Raw genomic sequence first — 27,459 nt, forward strand, 5'->3', positions numbered from 1 at the left:
GCGGGAGACCCGGCAGCGCTGGGAGGCGGGGAAGGAGTGTTTATAAGAGCATCTGGTGCATTGGGCGTTGGGGAGAAGGACCTCGAACTTGCACCTCCCATGCAAAAGTTGATTATTGTTTTTCCTTTTGATAGATTCTGGAGAGAGCCGGCGTCTCCTTTCTCGAACTTCTGCCGGCCCTTGTCCGTTTATTCGTTGCCTGAAGTGAGTGAGAGCATTTTAGTGCAACCGCTGAGTGGAGATGGGTACGGGATGGATGAAGCGGCCAGAGAGAAAAGAAATGGGAGAGGGGACCGGGTCGGAGGTGGTGTCCTGGGGTGTGGGAACTCGATGACGATGGTACTAATAGTTAGCATGTACTGGGTTTTACTGTGCCAGACACTGTTCTAGAAGCCTTTGCATGTGGTCATGCGATTTCCAGTCCCCTGAAACCGGTCCTCTTCGCTAACCTCACTGAGAGATGGGGGCCCCGAGGCTCACAGGGTGTAGAACCTGCTCGAAGGAAGACAAATGAGACGTGCGGAGCCAGGATTTGAATGCTGGTGGGCTGATCCCAGAACATGCAGCACCCAGTGATTGTTCCCCGTCAAGATGTGAAGGAAGTGAGGACTTAGGGAGTGAGAGGCTGGTATGGCGTGAACAGATGTGATAGGTGGAGCAAGGAATTGACATACAGAGAGGGTGTGCTCCAGGTGAAGACAGATGTGAGGGTAGAGCTGGAACTGCTGCCTTATAACCTTCTCCATCCTGGCTCGGGCCTTCCTCTCTAGGATTCGGTGGGACGGAAGAGAGGCATTCAGCCACACACCTACACTTGAAAGTGGAAATATAGGAGATAGTCAAACCTCGGTTCTGAAACGTCTTCCATCTCGAACAGTTAGGTTCTCAACCAGGTTGTTCACGCAGAATTCTCTGTTGTCCAACAAGACGTTGGTTCTCAGCCATGCTGATACCTGTATGATCAGTCACTGTCTCTCAGGCAGCAAAGGAGAGAATGTGCCAGTGTGAGTCAGTTTACTGCTAAACCTCACGTTAACATCTCAGGAAATTGTGCTGTGAATATTTTCGTTTTTTGTTTTGTTTTTGGCTTTTGGGAATCTGGAATGGATTAATTCAATTTACATTATTTCTAATGGGAAAAATGATTTGGTTTCCAACAGCCTTCCAGGATGAATTACGTTCCAGAACCAAGGCTCTACTGTAATAGATCATAGGCTTTAAGGATTATGTGATACAGCCACCTTATTTAGCAGATGAAGCCCAAAGAGATGAAGTAATTTATTCAAGGTACCCAGGACTAGAAACATATTTTGTCTTAGGTCCAGTGCAATGAAATTTAGAGAGAGTTCTTTCTTCTTTTTTTATTTTCTTAAACCATCACCTGAGGATATGTGTTTTTCTTGTTGTTTTTAGAGAGAAAGGAAGGAAGAAAGAGAGAAACATTAATGGGTTGCCTCCGGTATGCACACTGACTAGGGATTGAACCCCCAACCTGGGTATGTGCCTGCAGGAATTGAACCTGCAGCCCTTCAGTGCACAGGATGATTCCCCAACTGAGCCGTACATAAGGCAAACCGGTTGATGTTTCTCTCACATCAACTTTTCTCTCAAATCAATAAACATGTCCTCAAGTGATGATTAAGGAAAGGAAGGAAAAAGATAATGTACTGTTCACAAATGCAGTAAGTCTAATGGAATATAATAATCAAAATATTAGCATATTCCAGAGATGCAATTTGGAGTAGTGGAAATCATGGTCTTAAGAGTCAAGTAGGTAAGCTGAGCCACCTATTTGCTCTGTATAATTGATATACTTTACATCACTTGTCCTTTATTTCTTTATCTGTAAAATGGAGATATTAATTCCTAACTTGCAATTAGAAGCAGTGTTTGTAAGTAAATACCTAGCATAATGTCTGGAACAAAGTTGATGATAAATACACAGCAACTGTTATTACTCCAAGTTAAATGAAAGTGAAGCATTGCTGAATCTTGTATGCAGTCACATGGCAGCTTCTAGACCTGGTATTCAATAAAAGGGTCAAAGACTAGCCTCTCGTTGGCCTATTGGTGAAAAATGTTTATTCATTTTCTGAAGGGTAAGTCTGTTATTTCAAAGTGAATGAAAGTTTTAGATGTGCAGATAGCCCAGGGACAGTGATATATCCACCACAATCTTTTAAACTATTTTGGCTTTTAAAGATAACATGTTTTTTTTAAAGATAATTTATTTTTGAACTATTCTGTTTCATGAGTAGTGAGCAACTTAGGTTCTTAGTAACTGACTTTATGCTTTACAGATGCATGGTCATGGAGGCTACGACTCTGATTTTAGTGATGATGAACACTGTGGAGAATCTAGCAAAAGGAAAAAAAGGTAATTTTGTATTGAGCTGTGTTTTGGATCCTTTCTAGATTGAGATGAAGTATAAAGAAATAATATTGAAAGTTTTTGAATTGTGCTTGTAGGTGAAGACAACGATGTTCTACTGAATGAATTTTTGTTTAAAGATTTGAGAACAGTTATGTGAAAAATTAGAAAATGTTTATGCTGTGAAGGGATTTATGGAAGTGGAAGGGGAGGAAGGACTTTTTACTTGCAGATGTCATAGCTAAGATGGGCGTGGTTGGTGGTGGGTGGTAATACTATAGCACCCACCTCTTATGGTGGAGATCTTATCAACTTCATGGGAGTTCTGTTGACTTGGAAGGGACAAGTTCTGTCAGCAGATAAAGCCGGGGCCTTATAAGGAAGCTAGTACATCTTGGTGGGATTGCTATTAGGGGTGTGGTTTTCAGATTCTAGTGCTTAGAAACTTGATTTTATCTAGTAACTTAGGAGTAGTTGACTGATTGATTAGTCAAACTTATAAAAATTGGTTTATTATTTTACACTGAGAGCAATATATGAGACATACTAATTGAGACTGAATATTTTTGTTGGGTATTCAAGTCTTCATGGATAACCAAAAGAATAGAAAGAATGATAACAAATTACATTTTATGGTGCTTTCCATTTTTGAGATTTTTCGTTCAAAAATATTACTTAGTAAGAATAGAATTTGAGCAAATCTAGTTAGATAATCTTCTCCTTTTTTTCATATTATCCGTTCCCAAAAACTTCGATATCTCTACTTTACAAACAGGGAAATTGTGGCACAAAAAACTTAAGTAACTTAGTTTTATTTAAGATTAAGATAGTGAATGACAGAGCCAGAATTTGAACCCAGGAACCTTGTGGGTCAGACACCAGGACTCATACATTTGTTAGTTTCATCTCCATTTTATAGGTATAAAAGAAAGTTAAGATATTAATTAGGGCATGTAAGGAAACATAAAATGTATCATTAAAGATCAGTGAGTCTTTTTAAGTTGACTTAAATTCTTTAAAACATGTTCCAATTGTGAAGTTAAAAAGAAACAAGAAACCCTTTGAGAAAAATAAACTCTTGATAATTTTTCTTGATAAACCAGGACCGCTGAAGATGATTTACTGCTCCAAAAGCCCTTTCAGAAAGAAAAACATGGGAAGGTGGTCCATAAACAGGTTGCAGAAGAATTGCTGGACAGGTATAGTATTTCAACATAAATTACTTTATTTGATTTAAGATGTTCTTGTAAGCTCGGGGACTTGAAGATTTAAATATATTAATTAGAATATAGACATTGGAATTTGCTTAAAATAAAATTTGTCTTAACAGGGAAGAAGCAAGAAATAGAAGGTTTCATCTCATAGCTATGGATGCCGTATCCTTTTTATATTTCTAGGTTTTTAGAACAAATAGAATATTTTAAAATATTTTTTATTTTATAAAATTTTATAAAGCCAGATAAATATTTTACTTTTAAAGTGTTTATTGAATTTTGTCATTTCTCCTTTTGAGTACAGTTCTTTTTTTTTCTAATATTGTATATAAAAAAGATTGAGAGATAAAAATAATAAAACATATTCCCAATGTTCCAAAAATATGTTTGAACTTGCAAATATTTTTTCTAACCTGTTTTGCCATGCTCACAACATTTCTCATTTTTATACTCTGCTTGTCTTCTGTCTCATTTTAATTCATTCTCTTCCTACCCCTTCTTGGGTAGTTAAGGTCTTTGTAAAAGTATATCTTTGTCTACTCCATCTTCCTGGAAGAAAAGCTCCACCTGCCACCTGTTTTGGAAATAGATTTTTAGAACCACAGCTACAGATATGCTCATTCATTTAGATGTTATCTGTGCCTTCTTTCATACTAAAATGGCAGAACTGTGCAGTTGCAACAGAGACCATATGGCCCACATATTTACAAAAAATGTTTGCTGATCCTAGCTCTAAAAGATTTAAATGACTTGCTAAGGTCACATGATCCATGAGTGAGAGACCAAGAGCTAGAACCCATATCTCCAGATATTTTACTCTTCTCTTTTTTCTTTTCTGACATGTTAACTGTTTTGTTTCCAGTTTTGGAAGTATATTCTGATTTGATACTCTATTAGAACACATTCTGATCAATTAAGTCACTATCCTATATAATAAAAGGCTAATATGCAAATCAACTGAACAGCAGAACGACCAGTCCCTATGACATGCACTGACCACCAGGAGGGAGATGCTCAATGCAGGAGCTGCCCCCTGGTGGTCCACAGGGGGGGCACTCCTCAGCCAGAAGCCAGGCTCACGATGCAGAGGCAGTGGTGGGAGCCTCTACCCCCTCCGCAGCAATGCTAAGGATGTCCAATTGACGGTTTAGGCCCGCTCCCTGCGGGGACATCCCCCAAGGGCTCCTAAACTGTGAGAGGGTGAGAGGGTGCAGGCCGGGCGTAGAGGGATTCACACACACACACACACACACACACACACGATTTTCGTGCACTGGGCCTCTAGTCTTTAATATAATAGGATGTAGTCACAGATAGTATTATAGATGCGGTAAGATCTGTATGTGTATGTTCACTTCTAGAGAGTACCATTAAGCTTTAACCTCATATATCTTGTTATACTGCACTAAAAATAAACATGACTGTGGGTTCTTTGAATATTAAAAAAGGGTATAAAAGCCCTGACCGGTTTTGCTCAGTGGATAGAGCGTTGGCCTGCGGACTGAAGGGTCCCGGGTTTGATTCCGGTCAAGGGCCTGTACCTTGGTTGCGGGCATATCCCCAGTAGGGGATGTGCAGGAGGCAGCTGATCGATGTTTCTCTCTCATCGGTGTTTCTAACTCTCTATCCCTCTCCCTTCCTCTCTGTAAAAAATCAATAAAAATATATATTTAAAAAAATGGTATAAAAAATAACATCTTATTTATTTACTGTTTTTTGAAAGCCTAATGTTAGGGTCTAATATTATAGAAGTTGCATCTTCTATTTTTAGAAGTTTTATTATTACTAAAATAGCTAAATTATATTTTATCATAGTGAAAGGTAAATTCTCCTTACCTTTAATTTTTGTACTCCTTAACTACAATTTTTCATATTGTGATGAGTAAAATGAGTGGTGGTGTGAGGCTATATGTAGTTTAGCAATAGAAGAGGAAACTTTCTTTCTTACCAGTAGAGATATGTTTTATCATGAGTAGTATGTGCTGGAGAAAAGTTTAAAACAATATAAACAGTATTCAGTAGAAAGTGAAAGTCCCTGTTTTCTATAATGTTCATATGTAATAGTCTAATACTTACCTTTTTCTATCTTTGAATTTATAAGCATTGTATAGTATATATTTACATATTAAAAAAGCATACTATGCTTTTTATTTCTACTCACTAATATGTCATGGACAAAAACAACTCTTAAATAAAATCCTTAATTTTTTGCATTTCAGTATCAAAGGCATGCAAAGTTTGTAAATGACTATATTTTATATTATGGTGGCAAAAAAGAAGATTTCAGGCGATTGGGGTAAGTGTCATGAAGTTTACATAGAATTAGAGGGGAGAGTGGGGATCTTTTAAAGACATAGCTACTATGTCTTCTGGTTCTATAGTTTTCCTCTGTTTCCATTCTATAATTTTCCTCTGCTTTCCTCTGTTGTATCATAAAGTGGAGAGACCATCCATAGCTTCTAGCTAAGTAGCTTCTCATGAACCCCATTTTTCTAGTAACAGGTAGCCTGCAGAGCTAGATCTGTCCCTGGCAATAACAGATTGTGAGGAATACACATGTACCTGATTATGCAGGTTTTTGGGGTTTTTTGAGGATCTTTGAACTTTTTAAACCTCAGTGTTTGGGATTGCTTTGTTAAAAGTAGGGAAAACAAGAAACCTCACTCTAATATTTCCCACACGTGAAATTGCTTCCTATATTTGGGGCTCTTCTCTTGAGAGCCTCTTGGTTTTGTATGGGTTTTTCTCTCTGAATTGGGAGACCCCCTAAAACACTTTATACCATATCATCTATCCCAAACTTACCTCCCTCTCAGTTTGGCCTGTACTCCCCTACAATCCCTTGTTTTACAAACCTATACTGTTAGCGTCCGGAAAAATTATACCCTTCAACTCTCTTCCTTACTGTCTTCCTAGGAAGCTATAGTAAAATGAGGAATGGAAAACTCTTCATATAATTTTAAAACTAGATCTCAGTAGGGTAGTGTTGTTGACATTTTTTTATTTTCTGAAAGTTATTTTCATACATTTTCCCTTGTCCATTTAATGTTTACTCAGATTTCTCATTCTAGCTTTGGTTATTTAGCACCATGTGTATAATTGCAATCAGTGCCAGAGATGGATGAGTTTCTTATCCATTTAAATTGCTTCTGTAGTAGCACCCTTTATAGTGCATTTGAAAAGTACTGAAATAATTTTTACAAATATATGTACATATATGCATACACATAAAACTGTCTTTATCTTTGTGTATTTTATTTCTACTTAGGTCTTCAAAAGCCGCACAAACTGTTTAACCTCCTAAATTTGACTAATTCAGTGTTTATATTAGATTGAAATAGTTTTATTTTCCAGGGAAAATGACAAGACAGACATGGATGTTATACGAGAAAATCATAGATTCCTCTGGAATGAGGAGGACGAAGTGGACATGAATTGGTAATTTTAGTCATCTCACACATAATGCATCAAGTGCTTTTGTTCTGTCTCTCTTACCCTGCATAGAACAAATCTGAATTGAGGACATAAAACCATGCTTCAGATTACTGAATCTAGTTTGGTTCTTTTGGTAACTTTTACCAATTTTAAATGACTTCTCATTGCTTGAGTTTGTCTTAAAAATTGTCTTAAAAAAAAAACAAAACATTTAAGAAATGATTTTGTTGCCCTGTAAAATGCTTCTTTTTAAAATTTTAAAATATTTTGGAAAAAAAGTAATACCTGAAAATGGTCCTAAAAATCCAAACATTACAAAGGCTAAAAAGTGAAGAGTAAGGCTCTTTCTCATGTCTGACTGTCAGTCTTCTAGATTCCCTTCCTGAAAGAGCAGTTATAATAGTTCATATTCAGAATTCTATGCATGTGTAAGTAATAGACCTCTTTTATAACATTAATATTTATATCATAAGCATTATTTATTTGACATTGCTTCCAAGTAGCAAACTATGGTTAAATTTCTAAAAGAAGATTTATATATTTTTATGAATCTAGGGAGAAAAGACTTGCAAAGAAATACTATGATAAATTATTCAAGGAATACTGCATAGCAGATCTCAGTAGATACAAAGAAAATAAGGTATGCCTTCCAAATATTTCTATAAGAAGGTTCTTATAAAAGTAGAGCGTTACTTTTTATCATACTGTCTTACCCCCTCATTCTTTTAAAGATGAGATTCTAGTCTAAAGTGCCCTGTACCTACAAAGTATCATTTGGACCATTTAACTCTGCAGCTGTGGAACTTACAAAGGGTCTCTTAGTCAAGGGTGCTTCTTTGTGAGCTGAGGCAAACAAGTCTAAAATTAAACACACGTGGCTACTGGATCCTGTTTTCATATTGACTCTAGAGCTCGTGATTATAATGAATAATTTGACACTGCAGAATGATGTCTTGTTTCACAGATGAAATTGATTGACTATTTTTTCCAAATTGATTATCATTTATAAAGAGGCAGATGCTCATCTTTTGTTACAGAAATGTCTATTCCAGTAAAATTAATTTATCAGCTAATTAGTAATGGCAGATTTTCATTCCCACTTTACATCTTATTTTAGTTAATATTAAAGGGATTTTTATTCCTATCTCATATTTCACATTTGTAGCTAGAGAAGGTGACCCAAGAACATATGATCTCAATTTGAAATGGCAGGGGAGGGAATGTTGCATAAATCTATATGTTTGGATTGTATACATTTATATTAAGAAAGACAACCTGTTTAAAAAGCTGTCTTAAATTTATTATAAGGATTTTGGTTTCATTTAAATAGTTAGATCTCAGAACCCTGGTTGGTTTAATTTTTCAGTAGCACCTTTAACGTGTGGGTTGCTTCACAATATTCTTATAGATAATAGCAGTGTCCATTTTTATAACCTATGCACTTGGTGTATCCCAAAGACTTCCTCAGTTTCATGTGAATTACTCTCATCTCTGTACTAGTTATTGCCATATCGAATCCAAAAGCACCACAGCAGTTGGAGTTTCTACACTTCAAGTTGAATGTGAAACATAGGTCTCTCTAACAGCACATAATGAAGCAGCTTTTTCGACCATGACTCATTTGTTGATTGTTTTTCAGTATTTATTATTGAGGACTAGGCTGGGTATTGTGGATAACACATGGTGTCTGCCCTTCAAAAAAATAAAATAAAATACCAAACCTATAGTCCAGTTAAGGGAAGAATGTATATTTAGTAAATAATTAAATATTTGTATTCTTCACAGTATATTACTGGAAGTCATACTTTAGAGAGGCTAATCTTAAAACAAATTTTATTTTCCTATTAGAACATGATGAATAGTAACAAGGGTTAGTGCAAAAAGAAATCAGATACGACTCGCATGTTTTGAGTGTGAGTACTAGAGAAATAGGAAATATGGAGGGAGGGGGATCTTTTTAAAAAGTAAGACTTTATTTTTTTTTTAGAGCAGTTTTAAGTTAGCCAAAATGAGGGGAAGATACAGAGATTTCCCATCTACCCTTTGCCCCACACATAGGAGGATATCTTTATTGGGGGGAAGATAATGACTGTGTTTTGGCATACCATGTTTGAGGTGTTGGAGACAGAGTAGTACTTTTGATTTCTTTGCTAGAATGCATTTCCTCAGTTTTATTTACCCAAAGACAATGTTTTATTTGTTTTCTAATTAACCAGCTCCTAGCTCAGTGCCTACCGTATATAGTAGTTAGGGTATTTTTAGTGAATTCCAACCTTTGTCCCACACCTCCATTTCCTTCTTTGTTGCTTCTTTCCTTTCATCATTGAGAATTTGGTTAGATCATTGCTTCAGTGAGGATTAGATTTAGCTGAGAACAACAAGCATTCCCAAAGAACATTGGCATAAATGAACTAGAAGTTCAGTCCAAGCGGATGGCATCGAACCTTGAGTTGTCAGGAAGTTAGGATCCTTTTCTCTTATTGCTTGCATGTGTGAGCACTTTGTGCTAGAAGGTAGAGTGAGAAGAAGAGGCTCAGCACCAAGCCCTGAGTAACTCCAGTGTTTAATCCAAGGTATCAGCAGGAAAATTTATATCTTCAGGAAAGAATGTAAAAACATATCGAGACAAAACCTCTAAATCTTTCATATGAGGAAATTTGCAATTGTCACCTTCGTGGTGACAGACACTTTTAATAACCATTCTCTATCCTCAGTAGAGTGCTAAGCCCAATAAGTAGTTGCTTAATAATTACTTGTTGAATAGATAATGAATGAAAGAAAAAGTTTGGAAACTATTACATTACACATTTGTGCTTCAGTAGACATCCCAATATATGTTGGATGGAAAGCAATCCTCACATACATGTGTGGGTTTAAAAATAAAGTTATTTCGAACTTTTTATCTCTCTTTTCTTGGACTGGGAAGATATTATTTTCTTTGGGTTTTAATCAGAATATTTTGAAAGATGTTGTGCCCTCATTTTTACTTGAAATACAAAATTGCCTGCCTTAGCCTGTTTCGCTCAGTGGTTGGAGCATTATTGGCCCACTGACTGAAGGGTCTCGGATTTCATTCTGGTCAAGGGTATGTACCAGGTTGCAGGCTGCATCCCTGGGTCAGGGCAGGCAACCAATTGATGTGTCTCTCTCACATCGATGTTTCTCTATCTCTCCCCCTTCCTTCCACTCTCTCTGGAAATCAATGGAGAAAATATCCTCAGGTGAGGATTAACAAACAACAACAACAACAAAATTGCCTAATTCAAATAATAGATGATTTAAAAAAATAATACAACAACCTGTGAGATTAGGATTTTTATGATAAGGAAATAGACTAGACTGAGAAGTTAAGTTACTCTCCCAAGGTCACAGAACTGTTTAACAAATGTTAGAGCTTGCTTTGGGTCTGCATGATTCTGGAACTGAACTTTTAACTATTATAAAAGTAAACAGAATAGAAAACTACACCATTACTAGAATTATGGTAAATTAGCTTATGAATGTGAAAGATCTTAAAAGGCAGTGGAGAAAAATCATTTTTAGTCAAAAAACAAAGTTGTGTTTAGGAATCTGGAGGAAAGTTTAACATCTTTCTGCTTTAGGGCTCCAGACTGGTACCATTACTCTTTCCTGTTTATGACTATACTGTTGTAGTGGGAAAAGAGCCATATGAATGAATGGTTTGGTTGTGTTTCAGTAAATCTTTATAACAATAGGCAGCAGGGTTTGGGCCATAGTGTGCTAACCGGTGGTATAATATATACCAGGTACAATTCTAACTACTTTATATGTATTATTTAAACCTCTTAACCCAAAGAGGTAGTCACTTGTATTACTTCTACTTTACAAATGAGGAAACAGGAACAAGTAGATTAAATACCTGTCAAGTGGTAGAGCTAAGAAGTAAACCTAAACAGTGTGACTCCAAAAGCTGCACACGTTTGCACTGTAGTATACTGCTTCTTTACTGTACCATAACCTCTTTTTCTGTTTTCTGTCGGTCATAGGAGATACCTATCTATCTATCTATCTATACACACACACATATAATTAATTTAGATATCTTTTGGCCTGGCATCTATAACTTTTAAAAGTAAAGAAGATTGTTCCTTAATAGATAAATTGGTAATTGTTCAAATGTATTTTTAAGTACCTGGAATCCTATAAGGAGAGAAAGAACTATGATAATGGGAATTAGTTTTATTTTTAGGTTAATAAATGTCATTATGTCAATTGTTGGCTCTGGGTTTAGATTTATATACAATTTAAATAATGTTTCAATTTACTCTGGCATAAATGTAATGTTTTTTCTTGTCAGTTTGGATTTAGGTGGAGAGTAGAAAAAGAAGTAATTTCAGGAAAAGGTAATTCTTTTCTTTAAAATTTTATATTTTAATAAGATAAGGTTATTTTGTTATATTATTGAGTTGAAGTCATTGGGTAAGATTATTTCTAATGTATACAGTGAATAATTACCCACAAAAATAAAATTAAAGAAGGTATACTCATGATGTATTACTAGCAGAGGTCAAAATAATTAATGCTTTAGATTTTTACCTTTAGAATTTTTGCTTTTATAATATTCAATTGAAGATAAGTAGAAAATGTTTAGAGTTAAAGATTTAACTCTAAAGTTAAATATCAACTGGTGAATACTTGACTTTTTCTCTTTGTCAATTTTTGGAATAATGAGTTGGTATTACTGTATTCCAATCAAATCAACATTTTGAAAGTAGAAATTAAATATCACTTTGAGCCTAATAAAATTTTTGGACAGGCTAGTTCTTCTTTTGAGGAGTCACTGAGATTGAGCCCAAATATTTACTCTTACAACAAAAGAACAGACATTTGGTAGACAGTGAGTAAATGCTTTTTTCATGCATTGTTGTAATCTATTCACAAAATTTTTCTGAATACTTAATATCGCTACACTGTCATGCTATAAAATTCTCTCTTTATCGATAATTGCATTTTTAATTCCAATAAAAATTAATGTTAATGCTCTGAAAACTTCAGAGGAGCATTTAGGAAATAATTTTAAATTAATAACTTAAAAAATTTATAACTGAACATAAAGGTTACATTTAAATGAGTAAACGTTTATGCCATCAAAGTGGTTTATATACATCTTCTATAAATTTGAATGTCTATGACAGGTGTGAAATTGGACATGCAATTAAGCAGTAGGAATTAAGTTGAAAGCTTTTTAAGCTTTTCTTGATATCACATTTTAGTTTGTTTTCACCTAAAACAATGAGATATATTGAAATGTTGATCACATTTAAAAATGTTTGTACTTTCATTGAATACAATTTTCATATGATGGTAAATAATGCTGCTTTTTAAAACCTGATGGACATTCTTGAAATTAAATTAACTGAAGAAAAGATTAGTTGGGAAGGGGAGAGAACGCTTTTGCTATGATTTATAAAGGTACAATTTTTGTTGCTGTTTTAACAATAGAACCATTACTGAACATGTACAGAATAAAGTATTCTTTTGAAATAAGTAAAAATGCCAATTTAGAAAAGTTATCAGCCTTTTGGATTGATAATTTTCAAAATTCATTTTGATAATTTAATTTTTATGAAAAGTTCAGGTTCCTGCTGGTGCCAATTATTAAGATACAAGTTTTTATTTGTTTGTACAAATAAAAGTTTGATCTTGTTTTTTATTTTTCTGTCAAAGTCAATAATCTTTGAGTTTCTTTCCGCCCTCCCCCTCTTGGATTATCAGTATTAGTTATTTTTTGCAGAAGGTTTTAATGTACAATGGATATGATAATGTGGTATTGATTTTAGTGTCAAGTGATTCTAAAATTTAGAGCATTGGATTTGATTACTTATTTTGTCTACTTTATCTCAAAGTGCTAGGATTTTTAAATATGCTTTTAATGCCATTTTATGCTGATACCTAAAATAAATGCCATTATGTTAATACTTAAAAATATCAATTGTAATAATATTATTAAATATTGAAAAGGATTCACCCAGATGTATGTGCATGTACTTTGGAAAATATATTTATTCTTTTAGGATATTAGTGAGTATATATACTCTTTCAGTATTACCATTTTCCAAAGTATAAGATTCCCTAACAGGGACACTAAAACTCTCTCTGTAAATATAAACAGTCTATCTATTGAGCAGAAATTCTGTGACTGATTTTTTTAAATCAATTTTTAAAAATTGATTTTGGAGAGAGAAATAATTGATCTGTTGCCTGCCACACGCACCCCAACTGGCGATTGAACCCACAACCTCGGTATGTGCCCTGACTGGGAATTGAACCCACAACCTTTTGGTGCATGGGAAGACACTCCAACCAACTGAGCCACACTGGCCATGGCTGTGACTGATTTTTTAAAAAAAATATATTTTATTGATTTCAGAGAGGAAGAGAGAGTTAGAAACATCAATGATGAGAGAGAATCATTGATCGCCTGCCTCCTGCACGTCCCCTACTGGGGATCGAGCCTGCAACCCGGGCATGTGCCTTTGACTGGAATCGAACCTGGGACCCTTCAGTCCCCAGGCCAGTGCTCTATCCACTGAGCCAAACCAGCTAGGACTGATTTTTTAAAAAACAGTTCTTTCAGCTTTTTAAATTTATACTTGTATACACATTTGTTGAACATACTATAATTATTGTGGTCAGTTGCTTATTAATGCTGCTTTGTAGAACTAAGAATTTATGTATGTTAAGAGTAAATTTCAGCAATAATACCAGATTAGATAGAATATTGTCACAACTATCATAGCTAATAATTCCTTCCTTTTTTGCAGGCCAGTTTTTCTGTGGAAATAAATATTGTGATAAAAAAGACAACTTAAAGAGTTGGGAAGTTAATTTTGGTTATATTGAGCATGGTGAAAAGAGAAATGCACTTGTTAAATTAAGTAAGTTGACTCTAGATGATTCATTTCTTCAAAGTTTATCTAATAATTTAGATTTTAAAATGTATGGACTAATTTAAGACTCAATTCAAAATTTTAATGTTTCTTCCTGTAAGTGCCCTTTTTCTCAGAGCTTCCCAAAGTCAGTGTTTGAGCCAAACAGTTTTGTATTCTCAGCAATCTGGTGGCATTTGGTGTAACAGTTCTAATGTTAAATGTAATGCCATTGGTAAAGTGAAGACCTCTTCTCATTAACTTGAGAATGTCACCAATGCAGAGTGCAATGCATAGTATCAGAAAAGGCAATGTACAATCTAACATTAGGTGATAGCTATTGTTGTGGTGGGGGTAATAATAAATACACTCTTTGTCAATGAAGAAAAAGCTTTAGGAAGGCATAATTGTTCTTTATATCAGTCTTAAAAGCTTAGGGTTACACCCCAGAATATAGTAGTTTCTCTTAATATGCATGTTTTAGAATCTGTTATTCATTCTTTTTTTCCCCCTAAGCTGGTATTATGTCAGCTTCTCTTCATCGTATCAGCAGCCTTCTCTAGGACCTAAATAATGTTCCTTCAGAGTGTTCTGCCTACTCCAGAAAGAAGTCATAAATTTCCCCGTATGCTACCGAATGCGCACCAGTACAGACTGGTTTCTGAGTTCCTCCTAGAAGTGCTTGCTCATGAGGAAAAGTCAACTAGTCTGAACTGAGGTGAAGACAAAACAAGAGGCCACAATTGTAGAACTTTTTGAACAGCCCTCTTCCATTTGAAAACTCCTAGAGCATTTCACTATTGTTATCAGATATTTTGATGTGAGATACACATTAATGCTGCCTATTGCTTTTAGAATAAATTGAGGGTGCATTTTTCTGAAGTAATGTTAGAATTTCAATTCCTCAAGCATTCTAATATTATTTTTATTATATATATAATATGGAAAGAATTGTATTGCTTTTTCAGATTATTTGTTTCCTCTCATCGTAAAGAATATAAGGGAAAATGAGAATTTATGATACTAAAGGTAGAGTAGCAGTGCAGTTATTCACATTCAGCAGTGTGACTTTTTTCCCTTTTTTAGGATTATGCCAAGAATGTTCCTTTAAATTAAATTTTCATCACAGGTAATATTATCTTTTAAAATACTATTTTTAAGGTTTAGTAGTTTTGGACATAGTCACTTATCTGCACTGAATGTTTAAATGTAGATTTGAAGGGGTGATGGTTTAATTAGTTGATTACATAGAATACCGGCATCACTTTATGGCCACATAAACGAGAGAACTGGAATGGAAATTCATGGTGCCTTAATCTAGGCAACCAGTTTTAAATGTGAAGGCTTGTGCAGGATGGTAGATAGATCCTAGAATTTTTAGTTTGGATTCAATGTTCAGATACCATGATATTCTTAGAAACTGTATTATAAAGCAGATCTTCATAATGTGATTCTTATGTCTCATTTAAACTTGTTTTAATTGGAGTTTGTCATTCATAGCAAAGGATTATAAACCTCTATGTTAAAATCAGGTTTCTACTGAATGAACTAGAATGTGTCTGCATATTGAGTAGGGGAGGGCTATCAGTATTCTGCAATGTGCAGTCGCTATAAGATCATGGGCTTTGAAATCAGTCCCCTGTGTATTCCTCTCAGCTACTCCACTTTCTAGTCATCTTCACGAGCACGCTACTTAACCTCTGCAAGACTCAATTTTATCACCTCTAAAAATTAGGATACTAAGGTTATTATGGGGATTACATGAAAGTGCATGTAAAGTGCTTGACACAGTGCCTGGCATATAGTAAGTTAAACATAGTGGAGTCCCTGGCATTGAAGATGTTCAGACAAAATCAGTGTGACCTCTCAGGATTGTGGTGGTCAGGCCTCATGTTCTGAATAACAATTGAAAGTCTAAGAGTAATATTCTACAATTTTATAAAATATCAAAGTTAGTATGTTAATTTTAAAATCAGCTATATTATAAATGTGCCCTACCTAATATTTTAGCAATTAAATATTAAAAATAAATATTACATAATTAATATTTTTTTAAAAATAGATTTTTATTGATTTCAGAAAGGAAGGGAGAGAGGGAGAGAGAGATAGAAACATCAATGATGAGAGAGAATCACTGAATATCTGCCTCCTGCATGCTCCCTACTGGGGATTGAGCCCGCAACCTGGGCATGTGCCCTAGACCGGAATTGAACCCGGGACCCTTCAGTCCATAGACCAGCGCTCTATTCACTGAGCCAAACCGGCAAGGGCTACATAATTAATTTTTTTTTAATTTTTAAAATTAGCAGAATTTTTAGATTACTTGAATAGCCTAAACCATTATTTTCCCTCAATATCAATGATACTGAACAATATCAAAGACTTTTATTTGACCTTAACTTTCAAACTTTGTTTTAAACTTGCAATGATTCTTATGAGAAGTAAAAAATTATTACTGTTTTAAATAGTATTATATAACGTTTGGCATAAGAACCTTAATTTTTGGAAAGTCTAATAAGTTTCTTAAAAGTAATGATCTCTATTGTCTCTTCATCTTCCTTTCTCTAAGTTTCAGCATTCTCACCTTTTCCTATTAAATATTGCTTATGTTTCTCTCTCGTCGATGTTTCTAACTCTCTGACCCTCTTCCTTCCTCTCTGTAAAAAATCAATAAAATATATTTAAAAAAAAAAAAGATAAATGGTCTAAAGTAGACATATGAGTTAACAATACGTCCTTCCACCCTCATTCTATAATTGTTTTACTAAAGGGTGTGGCAAAAGTAGGTTTACAGTTGTGAGTACATGAAACAGAGTTTATTCTTGTATATTTATTGTTGCATTGTTTTCCATACAAACAACTGTAAACCTACCTTTGCCCCACTCTGTATATTCTTTAATTTTTAAGAGAATTTTCTGTTTATTGGTGGTGTAGAACTATCACCAGTGGATTCTTTTTGTTGTATTTGTTTTTCAAAGTGTAGGTAGATATGAATTATTTGAAGAGAAATGAGATTTGTAATTTTCTTTTAAATAGCTAACTAGAATATAAAAAGAAGGAAATCAGTAAAACTATGATTTATATTTACTAGGTTTGTATATAGAACTTATAAACAATAATTTTTGTTCCAGAATTTTCAGGCATTATTATCTTACTGAATTGTCCTAAATAATATACTAACCTAAAATACTTACAGTCTCATTTAAGGAAGTACTTTAACTTATTTTTTTTCTCTCATTGGTTTTAATTTTTGTAAAGGTCAGTTGAAAAAGTTAACTTTAATTTTATATTGTTCAACATAAAGGAGAAAAGAAGTTAAGTCCAAAAAAAGGAAGGACAGAATCAAAAAAGATTGTGAAGAGTCACCACATAAAAAATCCAGATTATCTTCTGCAGAAGGGACCTCTAAGAAAAAGGACAAAGGTAAAGGGGAATTAGGATACGATATCTACTCATATTTCTGAAAATGAAGTGTGATCTTCCATATGTTTCAAATGTAGAATGTAATTGGTGAATACGTTTAGAATTCTGTTTTATAGTTGTTGAAAGGAATCTGATTGGAGAATTTAGATACGAATTTATAGTAACTTACAGGAGTTTCAGGAATAAGATTGGTTTTGATTCATTTTTGGCAGATGGTATAATATTTTGCAAAAAGCCTAATTTCTGGATTTGTCACTTAAAACGCTTGTTACCATGAGCAAGTTACTGAACTTCTTGAGTTTTACTTTCCTTATGTAAGTAGGGGTGTTGTTAATATCTAGCCTCTGTACAGCTTGAGCTTATTGTGGAGAATCAAGTAATCTGAAAGGCACTTTTAACACTTTAAAACAGCAGTCGCCAACCTTTCGGGTCTGCGGACCACCGGTTGGCGACCGCTGCTCCAAAGGTTTCCTTTAACCAGCGGTCGCCAACCTTTTGGACCTCACGGATCACCAGTGGTCCTCGGACTACCGTTGGCTACTGCTGCTTTAAAATAACACATAATCTATAAGTCAGTATAAAATTATAACACTATGATTTCAATTATGGTCTGATTTTCTCACTAGCTTATGACCTTGAAATGATAGAGATTGATATGTGTCATCAGAATCTAGCATGGTGCTGTGCACATACACTGAGTAAATAATTATTAAATTCAAATTCATCAATCTGTCACTTCTTCCTCTGCAATCCTTAGGCCAGTGATGGTGAACCTTTTGAGCTCGGCGTGTCAGCATTTTGAAAAACCCTAACTTAACTCTGGTGCCGTGTCACATATAGAAATTTTTTGATATTTGCAACCATAGTAAAACAAAGACTTATATTTTTGATATTTATTTTATATATTTAAATGACATTTAACAAAGAAAAATCAACCAAAAAAATGAGTTCGCGTGTCACCTCTGACACACGTGTCATAGGTTCGCCATCATTGCCTTAGGCTTTCTAAGCCTTCATTTCTTCATGTGTAAAATGGTCATGATAATAGTACCTAGCTCATAGAATTGTTCAGAAGTTGAAATGAGATAATACACGTAAGCAGTTTGCTTGGTACTTTCCACATAATTAGCTATTATGAAGGTTACTGCCAATTGCTTTTTCAGTCCCTAATAGAATCAGATTGGCTATAACTTAGAGTATTCAGACTTAAATTAGGTAGATAATGGTAGATTGAGTTAGATTCAGTCTAATGTTAATAAATACTTGAACAGGAGAGGGCTCCCTTGCTTCAGCTGTGAAGATCTTTAGCTAGGTTACATTCTTACATGTATTTTTTTCTTCTTCTGCTTGCATACTATGCTATATGTAAGCATATGGTATTACCCAGTTTTAGACTTGGTAAAATTGATAGATTGAAAGGAAAATACTATTATTCTATTGTTTATTGAGAAATGGTATTAAACCAGAATGGCTTTTTGTCTCTATCTTAATCATTAACTCCAAAATAAATTTTAATTAATAAATGTGAAAATATCATTTGAGCTTTAAAAAAATTTTATATACTCTTATGTGCTAGTAAAATATTTGAAAATTTTGTTGCATTTGTTACTGTATTATATAATATTGTTGCATTCATATCATAGTATGATACCATGTTAATCACTGCATATTCCAAATTAAAGAAGAACTAATCCCTTGTAAAACTTTATTCATTACCTTCAAAACAGGTAATTAGGTAACTGGATACTTGGGATCAAGATGGGTTGCACCATGCATGTGATCTTCCTTATAAATATTTTTTCTTCAGTGTTCCATATTTCAGTAGATGGCAGACATCTCTGTTAACCCAAATAATAATATCAGAAACCTAGGCATTATCCTTGATGCCGCCTTTTTCCCCCCCTTTCATTATTTAAGTTTAACTTGTCACCAAATTCTATCAGCTTTACCTGGGTATATATTTCTCAAGTTCTCTCTACCCTCGTTCAAACTACCATGTTTTCTCATCTAGACTTCTGTTCTATTCTCATTACTGGTTTCTTTACTGTCTTAACTTCCCACCTTCTCTCCAATCTGTTTGCCATAATGCAATGATATCCTCTTGTTCTTAGGATAACAACCAAAATTCTAGACAAAGCCCAAAGGCTCTAAATAATCCTGTATAATAAAAGCCTAATATGCTAAGTGTCCAGTCGTCCGGTCATCCGTTTAACCAATCAAAGCGTAATATGCTAATGATATGCTAAGGCCGCTCAACCGCTCACTATAATGTGCACTGACCACCAGGGGGCAGACAGTTGACCGGTCAACCAGTCGCTATGATGTGCACTGACCACCGGGGGGCAGATGCTCCGATTGGTAGGTTAGCTTGTTGCTGGGGTCTGGCCGATCGGGACTGAGTGAGAAGGGCTGGACATGCCCTGGTGCCCTCCTGCTGTCCCTCCCTGGCTGGCCAACCTCCCACGTCCCTCCCCAGCCCAGATTGTGCACTGGTGGGGTCCCTTGGCCTGGCCTGTGCCCTCTCACGATCCAGAACCCCTCAGGAGATGTCGGAGAACCAATTTCGACCCAATCCCACAGGCCAGTCTGAGGGACCCCACTAGTGTACGAATTCGTGCACCGGGCCTCTAGGCTTATATACAAGGCTTGTTTCTCACCACTCTCCACCTCACTTTCATACTTTACCCATAGAGCCATTTCGTTTCTGGAAATTCCAAACTTTTTAAAATTTAGGGACTACATAAACACTATTTCCTCTCTTCCTAAAACTCCCAGTCCCATCCTAACTCATCCTTCAGGTCTAAGCTTAAATGTCACTTCCTCATTTTTTTGGTTAATTTTTCTTTGTTAAATGGCATTTAAATATATAAAATAAATATCAAAAATATAAGTCTTTGTTTTACTATGGTTGCAAATATCAAAAAATTTCTATATGTGACACGGCACCAGAGTTAAGTTAGGGTTTTTCAAAATGCTGACACGCCAAGCTCAAAAGGTTCGCCATCACTGGCATAAGGAATGAGAAAATGAAAGACTTTGAACATTGTTTCAAGCAAGTTCAGGAAAAGAAAACCAAACAGAGTGGAATTGAATTATCTTTTTCTTATTTATTCAGAGTGTCTTTGATAGCAGAGAGTATAGGATATAGTTCTTTTTTTTTTCAGCTTAGGTGATATAAAGTAGAAAATGACTTTTTAACAAACTTAATAGGAAAACCAGGTGGTACTCTTTACTATCTTCTTATTGGAACGCTCTGGAACTAGATTGATCTTGATGTGATACTCTCCTGCTAGACCACCTTAATATGGCCCAAATTTGAATAGCAATTAATAAATGCTTAATATCACAGCTGCATTTAGACTGTTGATACTCCTTCTCAAAACGATCTACTTTTTTGATTTCCTTACTGTCTTCCTGGCCTCTCCTCATCTTTTTTGACTACAGTTCCTCCTTGTTCTTATCCTTAGATGTTGGAATTGCTCAGGCTATTACAGAACTTCTTTCTCTGTTCCTTCTGTACGATCCCATCTATTCCCATAGCTCAGGTTACTGTTACATAAAATGTTACATAAGTGGATGTTTGGATCAATTGATGGATGGATAATTGGATGGCTAGGTGGCTGGGTGAATGGAAAGGATGTGTAAGAAAGACAGATCAATAGCTTGACTTTGAGGACCAGTCTGCTTTGGCAGGTATGAGCAGAACTTAGGTAGACTGATTTGACAGGAACTTCAGGACCTTACCCCTCCCACCACCACCCCATTCCCAAGCTCAGTTCCTTTGAAAGGCCTTTCCTGACACCCTTCACCCCACTCTTCAGGTAAGGTTAAGTCCCTATTACACATTTCAGTAGCGCTCCTTTGGAAGAACTCACTGGATAACCATTGTAGAACTGAGTATTTTAGTTTTATGACATAATTGTACATGTGATTTTCAATTACTGAGAATTCTTACCTGTATAGGATCTTTGGAAAAGTATTTTGAAAAATGAGTATTTATTTGTAAACAGCTTTCAGATGTTCAACATATGTATAAAGTAGTGGTTCTATTGTAGTGAATCTATGGGGTGTTTTTTTTGTTTGTTTTTTTTAGTAACATGAGATTGTTTTTATAGGTATTCATTATTTTTTAAGCTTTGTGCTAGATATTCCAGTCCATATGAAGGCATAAACTGTCCCTGCAAAGAACCTAACATTTTAATTAGGGAGATAAGTCTAAGGAATAAGGAACATGAAAGATTGGAAGACCATGAGCCGCTTTTCTGTAAGACTATAATGTAAAAACTGTTGGGAAGAATTCTGGTTACAGCTATGACTGTTGCACTACTGCAAGAGGATTCTTAACAAAACAATGCTGTTTCATTTTCAGGACATTCATCCTCAAAGAAATCAGAAGATTCTGTAAACCGTAAGTATTAAGTATTTATTTATTTAATAAAAATATGTAGATTCAAGTTATTTGCAATTTGGGTTTCCCATGAATTATGACCTGCTCTAATGTAAATTAGTTTTTGTTTTTGTATTATGTGAGAAAATCGTAGAAAAAGACCATATGTGTATGATTTCTTCCCCAATTTAGAACACTTAAGTTTCTTAATTTAAGTATTAGGAGAGCATTAATTTATTTTCTATGAATACAATAGATACACATTTCAATTTTACATTATGAATTATGAAGGAAGAGAAATGGAGGGATGGGGTTGGAGGTGGATTAAGATTTAAGAAATGTTGCTTATGTTGCACGGGACTGAGTTATCTCTGTCATTTGGTAATTTTGATTGATCAAATGAAGTTTGTGATTTGTGCATGGAAAGCAAATGGTTGTTAGTTTTTTAGTAAGTCCTATGGTTTTCACAAGATTGGATCAAACCAAATTTATTGAATATTTGCTACAAGTTTTATTATTTTTTTCCCTGCAACATTCCAAAAAGTATTCACAATGACTTACAAAAATATATACAATAGGATTTTAAAAAATTTATCTTTATTGTTGAAAGTGTTAGATGTTCCCATTTTTTCCCCCATTGACCCTCTCCCCCCAGCTTTCATCCCCTCCCCAGGCCTTCACCACACTATTGTCTGTGTCCATGGGTTGTGCATATATGTATATAAGTTGATCTCTTCTCACCCCCTGCTTCTCTTCCCTCTGAGAAACTTCACTCTGTTGCTTGCTTCCATGTGTCTGGGTCTGTTTTGTTTGTCAGTTTATTTTGTTCATTAGATTCCACATATAACGGAGTTCATGTGATATTTGTCTTTGACTGGCTTATTTTGCTTAGCATAATACTCTCCAGGTCCATCCATGTTGTCTGAAAGGGTAGGAGGTCCTTCTTTTTTATAACTGCATAGTATTCCACTGTGTATATGTGCCACAACATTTACTCTTCCCGGCTCAGTGTTCTTTCACTGCAGTTTCCTAAGTAACTTTAACTCAAAGTAATCAATATGGCCTTGTAAGATATCTTGGGGCGGCCTGCCTTGGATGCTAATGGATGACTGGTTGGCAGAACTAGAGCCCATGGATAAAAATTGCCCTAGGACAGAGTTTAGCCTTAATTTAAGGGAGAAATTGTCAATTAGAACCATCTGAAGACAAGAATGGAGGATTGTGCTGCTTCAGGAAGTAGTGAGGTGTTCAAGTGTAAATTGGACAGCCACTGTTGCAGTAAGAGACTCATTCCATGGGTAAGGGTTGGATTAAAGACCTCCATGATCTACTTCCACGGAGAGTCAATGACTTAAATTCTGATCTCCACTTGCCATTAGCTTTGCATAGATTTCACACTGATGCAAGAGTTTCATTTTGGCCCTAACCGGTTTGGCTCAGTGGATAGAGCGTGGGCCTACAGACTGAAGGATCCCAGGTTCAATTCCGGTCAAGGGCATGTATCTTGGTTGTGGGCACATCCCCAGTAGGGGGTGTGCAGGAGGCAGCTGATTGATGTTTCTCTCTCATAGATGTTTCTAACTCTCTATCCCTCTCCCTTCCTCTCTGTAAAATATCAATAAAATATATATTTTTTTAAAAAGAGTTTCATTTTGTATTGCCCATTGTAAAAATTGTTATTTCTTTAGCAACACTCTTCCCATCTCTGGTAGGTTGTAGCAGTTATCATAGGAATCAGTTTAATTAAAAATAATAAAGATAATTATTTTAAAATTATGACAAAATAGACATTTTTCAAAATCACCCTATACTAGTCAACTAAAAATGATCAAATATTAAAAAATGTATTATAGGGCAATAAAATTATATGCCACAAAGTAACTACAGTAATAATTAATTCTTCTCTAAATATCACCATTAGTTTAAAAAAAGAATTGACACAAATTTGGCCTGTCAGTATAGAATGTAAATACAGAATGTCCTTTAGTTAAACACCACAAAAATAAAACTACTGATTTGCCACGGTGGTTCTAGCCTTTTACCTGTTGAACTTTGATTCTTGAATCAACATGTGTATCTGAACTTTGTTCCTAACTGAATCTGTTCTGGCACACATCCTAACAAAAAATGGATCAAAAAGGGGGGTGGATACATTTCTAATGATCTACATACAAAGGTGATAACATTATAAAGCCTCTGGAGCAAGATTGCCATTCAGTAACAACCAGTGTCCCAAACTGAATATGTGAGAAGAATCAAGTCTTAGTTTTATGGGGGGAAAAAAGAAAAAACAACAACCAAACACACACAAAAATACAGAAAAACTAATTAGGCTGAATCAAGTTATTACTACGATGTAACCCTGTTAGTGATGTAAGAGAACAAATTCTACAATGCCTTTGAAAATGGACAGCTACTAGTAATTTAAAAGGCCTTAACAACCACTTGCTCTCATATTCCTTCTAAAGAGTATTTCCCAGATTCCAGATTTCCTACACCAGTTTTCTGATACCAGACAAGAGGTCACCGGTTTGATTCCCACTCGAATCAGGCTCGATCGCTAGTAGGGGATGTGCAGGAGGCAGACGATTGATCATGTTCCTCTCTCACCGATGTTTCTATCTCTTTATCCCTTTCCCTTCCTCTCTCTCTAAGAAAAAAAGAAAGAAAGAAAGAAAAAATCAATAAAAATGTATTTAAAAATTTGATATAATAGACATTTTCCCATGGTAATACATATAGATATGGTAAGGTCTTTTTAGCAGCTGTATAGTATTTATTAAACCAATCTTTAATCCCTAATTGGTGGGGATTTAGGTTGTTCACTTTTGTTGTTATCATGTCACGAACATCTTTGTACATATATTTAAGGTGCTTATTTTAAGTAAATAAATTCCTAAAAGCATCATTGCTGGTCAAAAGGTTATGTATATTCTAAACTAATCTGTATTACCAGATTTTCCTTAAGAGAAAGTTTACAGAAATTTTACTCCTAATAAATAACGTATGAGAATTCCTGTTTCTTCACTGAAATAGGCCTCTTCTCCTTAGTATACTTTCTACAAAAATCTTAATTTACATGTCTTATGTATGACCAAAAAAAAAAAAAAGAAACTAAAGACAACCACGTATAGTGCAAGGGATAGTTCCCTTATAAGAGTTAATATTGTAATTACTACTTTAACTCAGTCTAACAGAAAAGTTTTCCATGAGACTTTAAATCCTTGGTCTTTTTGCCAAGACTCTTTGGTATATCTCAGGTTATTTATTTATTTTTAGAAAGAATTTATTGGTCTGGAAGAGTGAAGTAAATTTCCAGAGAGCCATTAAAATTGAAGCTAAACTGCAGTTAAATCTGAAGTTAATTTAATTGCATTGGTGGGTATTTCAAAATGTGTTTTAAATATAATACTTATATTTTTAAAAAATCTCTTTTAAATGAACAGGAAACTCTGATGAGGAAGAAAGTACCTCAGAATCTGAACTTTGGAAGGGCCCACTACCAGAGACCGATGAAAAATCACAGTAAGTTCTAATATTAATAGATAATGCACACCTTTACATCAGTTTAGGAAGCTCATGAATGTCTGTTTAATGCCAAGGACCACTCAGCCTGGTAAGATCAGAGTTTATACCCAGCCATTGTTTGCAGCCGTGAACCAACTTGTTCAGCTTCCTCTTGGTAAGTCTTTCCTCAGCTCTAATAGATGATGACCTTCTGGTTTCTGCTTAGATTCCTTCAGAGAAGGGTTGTTTACTAGCTTCTAGAGCAGTCTGCCAATGATGTTTTGATTATCGTAAACTTGTACTTGAAGACATATACAAGTGTAATGTTTACTTGCCAACAACCTTTGCCCCAAAGACAGGAGCTGTCTGTATATGGGATAGAATGGTATCAATTCTTTTCATCTACTGGGATGTTCACCACTTGAACTTTATCTGTTAAAAGAGGATAAAATGATATCTATTGCATAGAGTTTATTATTAAAGGTTGATGAAATAAAGAATGTAAAGCTGGTACAATACCTACAAATATAGTAACTGCTCAATAAATTTTAGTCTCGTGTGTGGTCATTATACATCACATTATTAAAAAGTTGTTGCTATAAATAAAATATTGCTATGTTAAATTATTGGCTAAACTTTCAACTGTATAACTTCCCCTTGAATAGCTTTACAGCTGAAAATAACAGAATAGGTTTTAGAGTTAACTCACCTTTTTAGACAATAAAGACACTTGATTAAATCCTAAGAAGGCTTTTATAATCCAGAACTCTTTGTGACTTTATAAAACTTGACATTGATCAAGTACTGAACATCTGAGTACACCCAGAGATTTAGCTAAGTTCACTTATTTAAGTTCTTACTATAATTCTTAAAATTCTACTGCATTTTTCTGCCATGCTAGGGGAAAAGGACAGTAGCATGGGGAATACCAAGTTGCAGATAATTCTTAAATCAACTTTATCTGATTCTGTAATTTTTTTTCAATTTTGACATAGTTGTGAGGGCTTTATGAAGTCACAGTTTTTTAAAACCAAATCATAGAGTCTTATTGTGAATCTCTGATCTAAAAAAGAACATTGTCTAAAGAGACTGGTACACCAAATTTGACTATTCAGCTTGATACACCATTCCCAGAAGGAAGAAAAGCAACTTTGTATACATTTAATCCTTACAGCAACTCTATGAGGAAATGTAATGTTCTTTATCTTACAGAAAAGTAAACTGAGCTCAGAGAAGTTAACTAACTTGCTCCCGCAGCTAATAAGTGACAGAGCTATGGCTTAAACACTGTCTGACTTGAAAACCTGTACCATTTCCACAGTACTACTCTGGCTCCTAGCATTAATATTTATTTAGTACTTTATAATTTTTATAGTATTTAAACACATTAAAATATAATTAATATCTCAGAGTTCTATTCTTTGTTTTAGACATAATCTGCTACATTTACTATTTTACTCTTTTTTTAGTAAGAAAAACTTGAAGTTTAAATATATTTTCCCTAATGCTAGGAGTAAGACTTATGTATTTCTTTAAAATAGTTTATTTTCATTCATTTATTTTTTTAAATGTATCTTTATTGTTGAAAGTATTATAGACATTACCCTTTTCCCCCCTATTGACTCCCTCCTCCCTGCACCCACTCCTTCCCCGGGCCTTCACTGCACTATTGTCTGTGTCCATGGGTTATGTATACATCATTCATTTCTTGATCACAATATAATTTAATATGAGAATGAACAGAGATTATAAAGTGAACCAAAAAAGTAAAGAGAAGAAATTACATAAGTATTTCAAAGTAAAATCTTAGGCAATAAATACATTGAAGGAGAGGTGCTAACATATAAAATATTTTAATTTCAGTCAATCTGGGTATAGTTTGGGTTGTTCTAGAAGCTAAGAATTATTTAATGGGTGAATCATGAAATATATTGACATGTAGAAAAATCAGCAAGTATGTTGAATTAAAATATTTTTATTAATCTATGTCACCTAGTAATATTTTTTGTTTATTTTAATCAATTTGTATCCTTTTTTTAAAATAGGGAAGAAGAATTTGATGAGTATTTTCAAGATTTATTTCTGTGAAATGGAAGAAAGAAGCCTACATTCCTTAATGTAAAAATATACTTTGAGACTTTTCTGAAATGTTTTATCTACAAGTTGCAGTTTGAGTGATTTGTCTTTGGAAATAAAAATTCAGCCTCTCTCAAGACGTCAGATGCTTTGGAA

The 27,459-nt window shown here is 34.7% G+C and overlaps 1 protein-coding gene across 6 annotated transcripts; it reads left to right on the forward strand.

Annotated features, from left to right (window-relative positions):
* LOC102442242 (protein FRA10AC1) lies at positions 1-27,459 on the forward strand. 6 transcript variants are annotated; one of them, XM_014456953.2, is made up of 16 exons: positions 22-36; positions 135-204; positions 1,161-1,287; positions 2,301-2,377; positions 3,475-3,570; positions 3,702-3,747; positions 5,805-5,881; positions 6,940-7,023; positions 7,576-7,660; positions 11,339-11,384; positions 13,806-13,919; positions 14,997-15,039; positions 17,215-17,333; positions 21,703-21,741; positions 25,167-25,245; positions 27,273-27,459. In XM_014456953.2, the coding sequence occupies exons 4-16, from the start codon at positions 2,301-2,303 to the stop codon at positions 27,313-27,315; spliced, it is 948 nt and encodes a 315-aa protein (XP_014312439.1). In that variant the 5' UTR covers positions 22-36; positions 135-204; positions 1,161-1,287; the 3' UTR covers positions 27,316-27,459. The 6 variants fall into 6 exon arrangements, 5 of the variants coding, with proteins under 5 accessions (XP_014312443.1, XP_023610676.1, XP_014312438.1 ...); XM_014456957.2 differs by lacking the exon at positions 1,161-1,287 and having other exon boundaries at positions 1-40; XM_014456952.2 differs by lacking the exon at positions 1,161-1,287 and having other exon boundaries at positions 15-36.

Source organism: Myotis lucifugus, unplaced genomic scaffold, assembly GCF_000147115.1.
Source record: "Myotis lucifugus unplaced genomic scaffold, Myoluc2.0 scaffold_66, whole genome shotgun sequence".
In the NCBI taxonomy this organism is placed as follows: Eukaryota; Metazoa; Chordata; class Mammalia; order Chiroptera; family Vespertilionidae; genus Myotis; species Myotis lucifugus.

Bases quoted from the DNA above. Each gene is read 5' to 3' on its own strand.
- LOC102442242 (XM_014456957.2), top strand. From the start codon at position 2,301: ATGCATGGTCATGGAGGCTACGACTCTGATTTTAGTGATGATGAACAC. The intron at 13,920-14,996 runs GTAAGTTGACTC...TCCCTTTTTTAG, and splicing joins AAATGCACTTGTTAAATTAA to GATTATGCCAAGAATGTTCC. The intron at 17,334-21,702 runs GTAAAGGGGAAT...TTTCATTTTCAG, and splicing joins CTCTAAGAAAAAGGACAAAG to GACATTCATCCTCAAAGAAA.